Raw genomic sequence first — 13,267 nt, forward strand, 5'->3', positions numbered from 1 at the left:
CCAGTCTAATGGAAAAAGCCAGGATAGCAGAATGTCATGGAAGAGCTGTGTGTAGCCCACTATGCCAGATGCACTCTTGGTGAAGAGAGGATGGCTGGGGAATGGGACCTGTGAGCATAACTGCAGTGCTTAGCCTGGACAGCTGAAAGAGTAGGAACAGCTAGCAGGAATGGTTAGCTAGTGCACCTAGACAGCAGCACAGCTCAAATCACAGGGTGGGCTGTGGTTGGGATGAGACCTCAAAACTTACTGGTCTAACCCTGGGCCTTAGCAGCAACAAGCTGTGAATGAGCTGTACTGACAGAGGTGGGGAGCAGACAGCTGCCCTGGCAGTTGCCTCAGCAGGAAACAAAGATTTAAATAGCTTTGGCTGCACTTTTGAAAATGAGTACTTTGTTTTTGATGATGATCCAGTCTTCCAACTGACCCCTTCTCCTTTCAGTAAAATACTGCTTAAACCATTTGATTCACTGCTGACAAATGAGTCAAAACCCTGCTTTGTTTTCCTAAATTTCTGGATGGGAGACCAACTGGAGTCATTAAGATTCATACAACCTTAATTCAGCCTTGCTGCTGATCAAAGCTTGGCAAAAAGTTTGCAAAGGTTTTTCTGTTTTGCACAGGGGTAGCTTTCTGGAGTGGATAACTCCTGAGGGAATTATGAATTAACTTGGACTCTCCATTCTTCTTGTATGTGGCTGATTTTGGTCTGCATTTGCTAATGAGTATGAATTTCAGCTGTTGTAAATCCTACATGAAAGCTATTTGGCACAAAATATATTGTAGACAACAATCATCAGTGAGAGCAGCAAGATGCTATAGCAACTTCATAATGACTTTTTTTTTTTTATCCTCAGAGCTCAGTAAAGCTCAGTCACTCCAGAATGTTTCAAAATACCAAGTGGTTTGTGTGTTTACTTCTGCCTCCTCCTGCATTTGCTTGTTCACCAGTGAATATCAGAGTTGCAGCTTCTTCCTACATGAGAATTTTGGATCTTTGTTTTCCTACCACACCCTTCTTGCTCTGTCACATCATGTGCTCCTGGCATTCCTCATGTTATTGAGCTCTTTCTCAAAGATTTTTGACAACTAGCTGTCTGCCCTCATCTCTTTGACCAGACTGGTTCTATTCCTGGTATGAGTTTGCTGGTGTTAGTGGATGATTTCATTCTTTAGCCTTTGAGACCTATCTTTGAGACCTAAACAACTTCTGATCATTTTTCACAGCCATGCCTGATGACAGGTCTCTTATCTCCCAATACAACTGGAATGCTTGCCATGCTCCTCCTTCACTTTGTTGTTCATGGAAGACACTAGTCTCATGCTGGGCTCTAAAGTCTCTCCCTATTACTCAATTCCTTACTGTTAGAAAAGAATGAACTAATGAACTAACAAACTAACTAACTTACTAACTAACTTCCTGAATGCAAAGTTAGCTTCTATATGTTCCCTTCTGCTGGGCCACCATGCTAAGGACATTTGATCTACATTAGGTTGTAGGATTTTTAAAGTTTGTATCATCTTTAATTTTTGTAGCATTCTCTATCATGATTCTTGTAAAAAGAGATCTTTTCTTTGACTGTTTAGAATGGGATCACCCATTTTAATGTCTCTTAATGCTTCTTTCTAAAGCAAAAACCATAGGATTTTTGAGGGCATAGGTATTTGGTCTTTGAGTAAGCCTAATTTGTAAATACAATTTTCTTAAATGGCAGACTTAGATTTTAGTTCCACATCCATTTCTTTCATTATTTAAAATCGCAGCAGGTTTTCAGGATGAAAGTTCATTTTTTTTGCTTTCAAAGAACTTCATAAGCACCTGAGTTTTATGTGATATAGTAGAATTTACCTCAGGGTAATTTCAGTTTCAGTGTTTTATCTTTACATATAACACATGATGTCCATAACACATGGTTAATATTAAAAAGAAGCAAAATTATAGTGGTGCCTGGTATGGGTATGTTATATCACCTCTTCTTCTTCTGTTTATTTCACCATCTCTTTTTTGCTACAGTATTCATTTACTGTCTTCAGGCAGAATGTTAGTAAAAATATAATTTCTGTAGTTTCTGCTATGAAAATTAGACATCTTTAGAGAATCTTAAACTTTTCATTGATTATTGTCTTTTAAAATTTTTATAATTGCTAAAATCAATCAAAAGCTTATACAAAATAGTACCTAACTTAGCAAATCTATAATAAACCCTCCACTTGTAATTTCTTAAACTAGATAAAGGTACTAAGTTTGGATTGAACTTAGCAAAAAACCCTGGCTGTCAGAATTATCCATGCCTTATAAGATCTGAATGGAAGGGAACATTCTATCTTGTTCAATTTGTATGTTTAGTTTTGTTTCTTACTGGTATGTCTTCCCATTGCTGGCTCTTCACAAGTTCATAAGAAGGTTCTGTTAAATCAAATTTTGGAACAGGGAAACCAGGGATGGCATTGTGGAGATGGAAGCCAAATGTCACCAGCCAGCTGTTAACATCTGAAAGGGAATAATTGTAAGAAAAAAAACAGAGAAAAATATTAGAATAGTTCTGTATTTTGCAACCACACAATTTTTACATATAATAGCTTTTGGCATAGTTGATTTCTTTTTGTATGGAAACAGCAAACCTTTACAGGAAACTTTCAGTTCTAAACCTAAAAGAAGATGTCTAGTCTATATAAGAGTTGCACTAGGCTCAGTTGAGAAGTATTGCAGAGTTCAGCAATCAGGTTCTGATGGTCTTGGTGACTTCCAGAACAATTGTGGCAGCACAATTAAGGGGAGATTTCCTTGTCATACAGCCTAAACCAACTGGAATTTCACAGTCAGGATAAACATGCTTTACGTCATACCCTCATCATCAATACTTTTAAACAAAGCCAAAAAAAAGTACTGCCGAGCACATCCTGTCCTTTTGGTGTGTGTAATGACTTCAAACTACTCCTGAAATATCACCTATATGGCCAATTACCTTTTAAATTATTTGGCAGATATTTTTTGTTGATTCAAGAGAAATCTGCTCCTCTTCAAGATGATGTGGGATCAATGAAATGAAAAGCTAATGAAATGCATCAGTAAGCAGACAGGATACCAAATTACCATTAGATCACATTATTTATGATACATTTTATGTTCTGTTAAACATAAATTAGGGGTGCCAACAATCAGTTAACAATTGTTTGGCAAGAAAGAGTGCTCTGCCTTGTTTCTGTTTTTTTACACTATCTTCCACAAAAACTAAGCTTAGAGATTGCCAGAGTGCTCCTTACCAAGCCTAATAATTTTTATTTAAGAATGCTCACAATATGTGGGATAAGGAAGCAGATTTTTCCAAAAATTAAATAAATAAAAAATATTTATCTTAAAATAATTTTTAACATTTTGAAATAAATGCTATGCCTCATGAGGTGCTGCATCTAAAACTGCCAGTCAGCCAAATTACCAATTGTAATAATAACCTTATATAAGCAGTGTCTGCTTGTGCATTTCAGACATCAAAGATGTTAAGAAAAGAACCAAAACTGTATTTTGAGGGCAATTTCTGAACTAAGTGCATGATTTTCAGTGGCACAAAGAATCTGATTCCAACTGCATTCCCTACAGCACATGCTGCTAAAAGAGGACAGATTCAGAGGTCTGTTTTTATTCTTACTCCCAGGCAGCCTGCTAGCAACCCATTTAATAGCTGCTGTTTGTTAAATGAATGCAAACCCACTTGATTCCCAGGATGCTGTTCTAAGTGGTAGTCTCACAGCTCCTAAGTAAGTGGGGCTGAGCCCTTCCTGTAGACTGGCAATGTCTGTGTAAATTGGATTATTTACACTTAATTCAAATACAAAAAAATCAAATGTATCGGAGCCATACATTTTTCCCAAAATTTTGGTGTCATGTAGTCAGATTTTTCATGTGTAGAATAATGGAAAACACTACACATCACTAACTCTAGAACAACAAAAAGCATACAGGTTCTCTAAGAATTGAGATATGAAAGTAAGCACGTTAGCACCTTTTTTGCCAAAACAGAAGTTGAATCCTTTTTCTATACTATCTTACTCCTCCTTCTGTGCACCTGGCTGGGTACACATGACTTTGTGCTAGCCCTGGGGCTTACTGAGCAATTGATATTAGCAGTCTTGCAAAAGTCTACACTGGAAAATATCAGCCAGCTTCCAGTGAATATTTTCTGCGATGCTGGTGTGTTAAACTGATCACAGGAGGACCCCTTCTGCCTACAGTCTTATTCCCTCTAAACTGGATGCCTGTAGATACAGCTGCATTCAAGTAACCTTCTCTTACCTGTGATATAATCCTTCACATCATGTATTTTACTGGCTGGGTTGTTATTTCTAAACATGTACAAATTAAAAGGAGCTGGATCCTTCCCAATTCTCTTCCAGATTTCAATATCAGGTGTTGTCCACCGGCCTGCCAGTATGTCATAATCTCTTTCTCCAAAGTGGACTAGTTTGGTCAGTGGGTCGTATAAGCCTCCGTGGAATCCAATTACCAGCTGGAAGTCAAGGTTAGAGTCAAAATAGATCTCTCCATAGGCAGTGTATTGAATTTGTTTAAGCATGAGACCATTGCTACTGAAAACAGCCAGTGGTGTCCCTGTATTGTCTGATGCAATGTAAAACTCATCTCCACTGCTAATTTCCATGGCAAAAAGATGTCCTTGCAGATCATAGTACAGAGATGTGATTTCAGAACTTGAGTGGTTATAGACATGAGTTATCCTGGTTGGGTAGGTAAGGTCCGCGTAGAAGAACTGGAGGTGCTGCCCAAGGCTAGTTTTAGTGGAAACGCGTCGTCCGAGTCCATCATAGCGGTAAATCACCGTCCACCCGCTGCCTTTGCTATAAACTCGAGTGAGAAGGCCCTTGGAACTGTATTCAAAGATTTCGGTGCCCCTCTGACGCAGGAACCCGTCCTCGTCTAGCCTGTACTGTACATCTCCCAGCCGGGTTATTCTGTCCCGCAGGTCGTACCGCAGCGGGGTCAGACGGGCGCTGCTGCTGGGGTTCAGCAAGTGCAGGTTGCCGTTCAGGTCATAGTTGTATCGCCACATTATTTTTTCATTCAGATAAACTGTCTGGAGCTGACCATCTACATCATATTCGTAAGCATATTTGGTGGTGTTGGCAAATGGCCCAATCTTAATTTCTCTTTTCGTCACTCGTCCCATGTTATCATACTGAATTGTAATCCAATACATTAATGACCGAAATATTTCATACTGAATTTCCTTGATGCGCCCATGTGCATCGAAATGTTTTGTGTACGTCATTACGGCTGTTGAAATGATCTGGTTAATATCGTAATATATAACTCCAAATTTTCCAAACTGTTCGACTTTGCCAGAGATATCATCAAACTGGTAGAGATCAATAGGCAATGGGGTTTCATTGATGACACCTTGCATGCTAGTCACTCTGAAGCTATTGTCATAGCTGTAGTCAAATCGGGCGTTCACCATTCCGTCTTCACTAAAGCGGAAAATCTGTCTGTCAATCAACGGGCCAATTTGTCTGTACCTAATGGTGCAGATAAAACCATCGCTTTGGAGGTTTACTGTTTTCAGGACTCCTGCTGTCTCGTCATAAGTAAAACTAACTCTTGTACTATCATATAAAATTTCTGAGAGCTTCGTCTGCCGTCTGTACTTGAATAACACTCTCCGGCTTGTCCCCAGGAAAGCAGTTTGAAGGAGCTGCCCTTCCTCGTTGTAGTCCATGATAACAGAAGCATTGCTTTCCGGGGGGTTGTATATGTTCCGGTAATAGCCGATGGAGCGGATAGTCTGCATGGTATGACGAGCAACACTGGGCATGGTGACAGCGGAGAGCCGATCCAACAAATCATATTCGAAGATATACTGCCGTTGGCTATGGAGCAGAAGAACCATTGACTGAAAATTAAGAACAGATTTTTATCATGTGACAAATGGTGCAGTATCTCCCCTCCCGCCACATACTGATACTATTTCTTCACAAAAATGTGACATTCCCACTTGAGAAAATTATCTCCTCTTTAATTGAGTTATCATTGACCTTACATGTTGTTAACATCTCCCTGCCTAATTTACTTGTATGCCTAATTGTAAAGGGTTCTGTAATTAGTAGTTCCACATTCATAATTTGCTACTTGTTATGACTGTATCACTCTTTTATCAAGCATTCACAGCTAAACAGCAGATTGTCAATGGATTCAGATAAGTCATGTTTAATATGGGAAGAAGTAAAACTGTCTTAGAGCCATTAACTCACGAGGAGAACAACATATGGGAGATACAATTTCTCTCTTACAATTAGAGATGATTTTGAAGAATTTGACTAGCCTGAGAACTCTGAATACTGTGTTCTTGTTCTGTAAGCTTTTGAGACATAGGCAAAACAATTGTTTGATTATTCATATTGAAAGGAGCTACTTGAATTATTCTGACATTTTCCCAGTGTGTGGCTATTATGTATCACAGGTCTTGATTAAAGTAAGTCTGTGGTAACTAGGAAACAGTATTTGCTGAGCAACACCTTCAACAGAAGTATATTTAAACTCCTAAAAGACATGGATTCTCTTTCTGCATATCTCACAAGGGTGATTTTCACAGGTATTTCTAGAAGGCATGCTATGATTCAGCAATTGTTACATATGTATTGATTCCTAAGCTTTTGCCTATCCCTTATTTTGATGCTACAACATATAGCAAGTACAAATTGGCAGCTGTAACTATTTAGAAAAAAGAGCTTTTCTTGGTAGTGAAAAAAGCCCACAACAGCAGAGCATTTGCAAACAAATTATTTTCAGTTGAACTGAATTGCAGATAGTCCCTGTACCTTATTTTAAGTGTTAAGATAAAAGGTAAATGCAGATGCTTCTTGTTAGTCAGTGGCCTAAATAATTTAAAAACACATCAATTCCTAGCAATTACCTACAGCATGATTACATATCTGTGGAATGAAACATTCCCCTTGGAATCACATGTTGATACTTAGAATAATCGCAATGTGCTTCTACTACCTATTTTTTGCTTTGTATGCAGCAGTGAGGTGCTGCAGAATTTCAGCACATTCCAAGCATTTTTAAAAACCTGAGCGTTCTTTACCTTTTCCAAGTATGTGTAACTCCAGGTTTTCCCATCAGCAAACACTCTAGACACTATCCTTCCCTGTCCATCATACTCTATTTTCTCACTAGTCGTGCCTCTCTGTATGCTGCCTATTTGCCCTGTGGATGCATAGGTGACATTGACAGCCATCAGCTTGCTGCTCGGGAGCCACAGGGTGGGGTGCCCTGACGTGTCGTAGGCAATCCTCAGCAGGAATTTACGGTGGTCATCGTAGATCTTCTCTGTCTTTGTGGTTCGATCAAAGTCAACTGAAAGGAGGTTTCTGCCATTAACCTTTTTAAAGCAAACAAAATGACACAATAAATCATGCTGTTCAAACCCCAGCCACCTGTTATTTCCACAAAGCGAGCTATTCTTTAAAAACCATTTACAGTGATTGATTTGCTGTATGTGTAAAGTATTTTAGCAACTTCTTGATATAACTGTAAGGCACTATAATAGCATCTGCCTTAGAAGGTCTGGTTATATGAAGAGAGGGCTCAGAATTTGTTGCAATGTTTTCTTTCTTGATGCTTAGTCAACTGTTAAGGAAATACTGAAAGCTGTGTACTGAAAACTTTGGTAATAAATGGGGTCATTTCAATACAAACTAGTTCTTTTGTAAGCAGTCTGAAATATATCTAGAAAATTATTGTCAAAATATATTCCCAGCAACTGCTTTTCCAATTCATAACAATCAAGCTAAGAAAGAACTGAATCTCAGTCCTTCACAGCAAGTATTTTTCAAAATAGCAAATGCAAGATTAAGATCTTCAAAAGCATGTTAGGTCGTCAAATTAAGGTTAAACAGTTTTTAGAACATAGGCATTCCCCTACAGGATCAAGTGGAAATTTAACTCAGTATACTACCCACTGCTGCAATGTATTTATAAGGCTGAACTCCTTAGTAGAGGATTATATCTCTCTCCTAGTTAACTGACTAATTAAAGCTGACTACCTAAAGCCATACATGACTGGAAGACTACTGAACCATTGAAAAACAGTTGAAAATGCTTTGAAGTTTGTAAGTATTTTGATTTGAAAATAAAACCTCAGCTTTATTAAGGCTTTATTAAATAAAGCCACAGATACATTTATGTTGAAAACTTGTTATTCATATATATGTAAACTACAAGTGATGGATAGTGATTTCTGTGTAATACTTTTACACTGAAATCCACCCCCACCTCCCTTTAGTGTTCAAAATATGTCAACTCTCAATTTCATTGAATTGGCTCTCCTGTCTGAATTTATGAAAGGAAACTGTCCGGTTTTCCTTTCCTATATCAGTATCTTTGCACTTCTCCATTCCTCTCAGCACTGAATTGTGCTTTAGTGTTCTCAAACAGCCCTCAAGGATTTCTTTGTTCATCTGTAAACCATTCTGCTGTGTCTTTTTAAAGTTGTTCCATGTGGGGTGAAAAACTGATAACTGAGATTTTTTTTCAACACTGTATTTTGTGAACATGTGGGAAGTAGGGTAGAAATGGACAGAGAGCTATGTGTATTTTTAAAAAAATTCTGTTTGAAGTACCTCATACATACATTACAAAGGGTAAATAAAGATGGCAAAATAGCATTCAGAAGAGAACAAGAGAATAGATAGGGATGCACCAAAGAAATGACTGGAAGATTTTTGGATTTTTCAGGCTGAAATTTCAAAACTCCCCATGCCATGGATGTTGGTACTTAAACATTGAGGCTAATAAGCTTCAGAGAGATCAATATAAATTAGATCCTTTATTATTGGTGCAAAAAGTACTAAAGTGCTGGTGATAGGTCATAGGTAAATAGGAAAAAAGTTCCTCCAAATGCTCTCTTTTGCTTATTCTGTCTCTCTATTTATGTACAATACCTTTCTCTTTGTTCATATGAAATCACTGGCATGAGAAGAATCTGCACTATCAATTTAGGAGAAAAAATAATCACACTTTCATGTAAATCTCCTAAGTAAAGAACACTAAATCTAGCAGGTGCACAATAGCTTTTTAACCTATTTAATGAACCATCAAAAGTTATTGAAATATAATCTGAAAAATTAATGCTACAAGACAGATTCTAGAAGTAATTTAAAGTTAAGTGTGAAGTGCTTCCATTCAACTCCTTTTTTGTAATTTTTTAAACTTATTTTCAAGGAGTTTTTCTTTAAATTTTCTGGCGTCTAGCATTAGCTCATTTACCTAAAGTAATTTTTAAATTTCCTTTGTCTCTGTCTTTTTTTCCCCCCAGTGTCTGCCTGCACTCACCTCTGCATGTCCCGGCCTGTTTTGCTTCTCTGATTTTTTTCCTTCCCTTTCTCTCCCCCTCCCCTTCCTTATTTTACATTTAATTATGATTTTTATAAATTTTCTTGTCCACCTCTCAGGATTAACACTGAAGTTAAAATGGACTCTTCTGATTTCTGAACTGGCAAAGAAAGAAGGGTGGTTTTATGGTTAAGGTGGATGTCCAAGCAATTGTGGTTAATTTCTTGTCTAAGCACATTCCTCCTGTATAAATTGCAACTTAATCCACTGTCTGACTGCCCTAGCTGCTAACTGGGATGATAACATTCCTTGCCTTTTCACTTCCCATCTGTCAGGTCTGTGTAAGGGCAGGATATGAGGGGAAGGAAAGGAAATACTTCTTCTTCCAGCCAGTTTCCTGCTTTCAGACGTTGCTGACAGAGCTCTTGCATTCAGGAATGTGAGCTTTTGGTGAAATTTTGGCTGTTCTTGCCTAATCCCACAACAGAGATGGCAATTAGAGTAACAGTGAGTTTTGGTGAAATAGCTTGTTTCATTGGGCAGTGTAGGGATGGAATAACACATCTCAGCTAAAGCAGTGCCTTTCTCTAAAGTGCTTCTTAATAACATCTCTGCTAGAAAAATACTTTTAAGGGAAAGTTGAATGTTTTTATTGGGTCCAAGATAACCACACTCCAGATACATTTAAAACCTCTGGATTTCATTATGATAAAAACTGTACTTGAGGAAATTTCCAGTGGAGAAACACTTAATGACACAAAACTGAGTCTTCTGACAGTCTTTACCTACTGTCCTGATATGTTTCAGTAATTTATGTCTCCATCTATTCTCCTCTACTTTAATTCCTGTTTATCTTTCCAGTGAGAAGTATGAAATCTGTCTTTGATTCCTCTGTTAGAGGAATATATTGCTGTGACTTCCAGAGAGATTCAAGAGGTCATGTGAAAACTGGGGACCTCTGCATAGCCTGGGGTATGTCAGGTCTCAAGAGGAGACTCCTCTTGTGAGCTCCTTTGTCTGTGCTACCTGTCTGCTCTGGGTGCATCCCTTGAGACAGAGTTCATGCCAGCTCCTTTATCTGAGACCCTCAGTCCAAGGCCCTAAAAAGGCTCTTTCTTTCATGCAGAGGACTGGCAGCACCTTTGCCCACAGCCAGCTTACAGACCAAACATACAGCTCCAGAGAAGAACTAGCTTATTGAACAATTACAAACCAAGTCAGAGCAAAAGCAAAATTGACTGAAGACTGTTGAGGAAGGGCAACATAATTCCTTATTAATTTCTTTAGAAAGATTACTAGTACTGGGTAGAACTAATATTAACTGACAGTGTACTTCTTACCATTAGATACTGCAAATGTATAACACAGTGAGTGTCACAGAGATGGGTACTTTTACTGGCAATACATTTTGTCACTGTTTCTTGTCTACATTTGTCTTCTTTGCAGAAAAATGTTGATGACATATCTGTCTGTACATAGAAATGATGAGCTCCATAAATTATTCCTGTTCTTCTTTCTCTTGTTTTCTTTTTCTGCTTTCCTACATCCCCCCATCCATCCCCAACTGACATTTTGGTAATATCTTTCCATGTAAATAAATTTCACAAAACATTCTAATTTTTTTTTCATTGCTGACCACTTTCTTTTTTTTTTTTTTTTGAGGCATTTGTCTCTTATTAGCTCATTCTCTACTTCTCCCCTTTCTATGTAATGAGTATTATTTTATCCTAATCTGTAATCTTTCATTTTCCCTCCCATCTTGTTAAATCCATCCCTTGTGTTTGCTTTATTTTTTTGGGGGGGGTTTAATTCTTCTAAGTTAAAGTTGCCCATGACAACTTTACTTCTCTGTTTAACTGTTACCACCACTGCACTTGAATGCCAAAACTTAGTGTCACTTCTGAGAACTGTGCTTGTGGTGATTTGTATCACTGCCAAACCTCTCTTGGGCTTCTTTCACAAATGACTTGGCAGGTGTATTATACCACTGTGGTATAAAATGACATATGAACCAGAACCAGAACCAGAACCAGAACCAGAACCACAAGGATGAGCTTCAGAATTATGGCTTCCTTTTCCTCTTCCTTATCAATGTAAGATAGCTGCCACAGGTTGTTACTAATATATTGTTCTTAAGCAGCTGCTGCTGTGCATAATTGTTCTTCCTTCTTGGAAAAAACCCCATTTCTCTTATACAGAAAGTAGTAGAGAGGAATATAACCTGCATAACAACATTTCCTCCCTTCTTGTCCCAATGGAAGATACAAAATATTTTAAGACTTCAAATGGCAAGAAGTCAAGTGGTCTGAAATTACTTACTTTCATTTGATGCACTGCCTAGGCTTTATTTTAAAGAACTGAGTTCATTTCTAATAGTAAGTCAAACCTTTGATCTTGAAATGGTCTCCTGGCAACATAATTTTAAATGCTTAATCTGTGTTGTCTTTACCAAATGGCTGTCATAAATCATAGTTTGTTTCCTACTTGTATTTCACTCACTATATAGGAAGAAGGAATGCCAACAAAGTGGTAAAGACATATGTTAGAGGAATATGCCATCCTCATGCACATACAGTTAAACCCTTTCTACCATAAGTCTTTTTTAAAATAATTTTTTAAATTAAAATTGTCTTACTACAATTTAAATTTAAAATTAAAAAAAAAAAAACAAACCCAGGGATCATGCTAACTTATGGCAGAGTAATTTAAACAGGATTCTGAATCAGTTACATGAATTCAGTACCAGAAAGAAAAAACAGTGAAGGAAAGCAGAAAATTATTCTTTTTAGCCATTCCAAGCTAAACCCAACAGTTTTACTTCCACAGAGTGCTGATTTTAGCTGGGGTATTTCTTTACAGAGGCTACTACAAGGCTATATTTTTATTTGTGCTGAGCACAGGGTTGATAACCTAGAAATGTTTTCATTTTTGCTGGGCAGGGATTCCACAGAGCCAAGGCCTTTTCTGCTTTGGGTACTGCCACACTGCAGAGCAGGCTGGGGCTGTGTGGGGCACTGGGAGCAGACACAGCCAGGACAGGTGACCCCAATTGCTCAGTGTGTGCAGGGGGGATGTTTGGGGTGATGGCTTTGTCCTCCCAAGTCACAGTTACATGTGATGGGGCCCTGCTCTCCTGGGGATGGCTGAACACCTGCCTGCCCACGGGAAGCAGTGAATTCATTCTTTCTTTGGCTTTGTTTGTGTGTGTGGCTTTTGCTTTCCCTATTAAACTATCTTTATTTCAACTCACAAGTTCTCTGGGTTTTACTGTTCCAATTGTCCCCGATGCTGCTGGTGGGGGACTGAGTGAGCAGCTGTGTGGGGGTTGGCTACTGCCTGGGGTTAAACCATGACACACAGAAAACAGCAATTAATAAATAAAATAACCAATAAATGAAGTAATAAAACCAAGTACTTCCCAATCTACGGTCAGCTTGTCTACAGTGAATATTCTGTGGGTGCTGGATGGCAATGCCCACAGGAAAGTGTTTACATTTCCTCATTCCTTCATGACAATGCAGTGGATACTGCTCATGCTTGTGTGCTTACCCTAAGCTTTCGGCCAAAGACGTTGACTTTTCCTTGCGCTTGCTCTTTCCGGAACCGCCACTCCACCAGGTTCTGCCCGTTCTCCCCGGGCAGGGTCATGTTCCTCTTTGCCATGGTTGGGTTGGCAGTGCCAGCCAAGACGTGTGGCTCTGTCTGGTAGTGTGAGTCCAGGCCACTGGCGTACAGGATTCTCAGTGAGCCATCATAACCAATCTGGTAGCTATTTCTTAACTGATCTGAAAAGGCCAAAAGGAGAATTACAGATTACCTACATGGGTTAAGACTCTGCCTTTGTACTGGACACTTTATGCAATATGTGCATCTTGACTGCACGTAACTGACCCAATGGTAATAAAGAGACAGGGTGAGATT

At 38.6% G+C, this 13,267-nt stretch overlaps 1 protein-coding gene across 15 annotated transcripts in view; it reads right to left on the reverse strand.

The window, feature by feature from the left end:
* The window catches only part of TENM3 (teneurin transmembrane protein 3), a 1,293,822-nt gene that overhangs the window by 5,076 nt on the left and 1,275,479 nt on the right, over nucleotides 1–13,267 (reverse strand). For all 15 annotated transcript variants that reach the window (XM_063156143.1, XM_063156142.1, XM_063156144.1 and 12 more), the window contains 4 exons: nucleotides 12,896–13,131; nucleotides 7,098–7,394; nucleotides 4,292–5,903; nucleotides 2,361–2,491 (listed from right to left, as the gene is read on the reverse strand). In XM_063156143.1, the coding sequence (XP_063012213.1) occupies nucleotides 2,361–2,491; nucleotides 4,292–5,903; nucleotides 7,098–7,394; nucleotides 12,896–13,131 (2,276 nt within the window). The remainder of the gene's footprint in view (nucleotides 1–2,360; nucleotides 2,492–4,291; nucleotides 5,904–7,097; nucleotides 7,395–12,895; nucleotides 13,132–13,267) is intronic.

Source organism: Melospiza melodia, chromosome 5 (assembly GCF_035770615.1).
Source record: "Melospiza melodia melodia isolate bMelMel2 chromosome 5, bMelMel2.pri, whole genome shotgun sequence".
NCBI lineage: Eukaryota > Metazoa > Chordata > Aves > Passeriformes > Passerellidae > Melospiza > Melospiza melodia.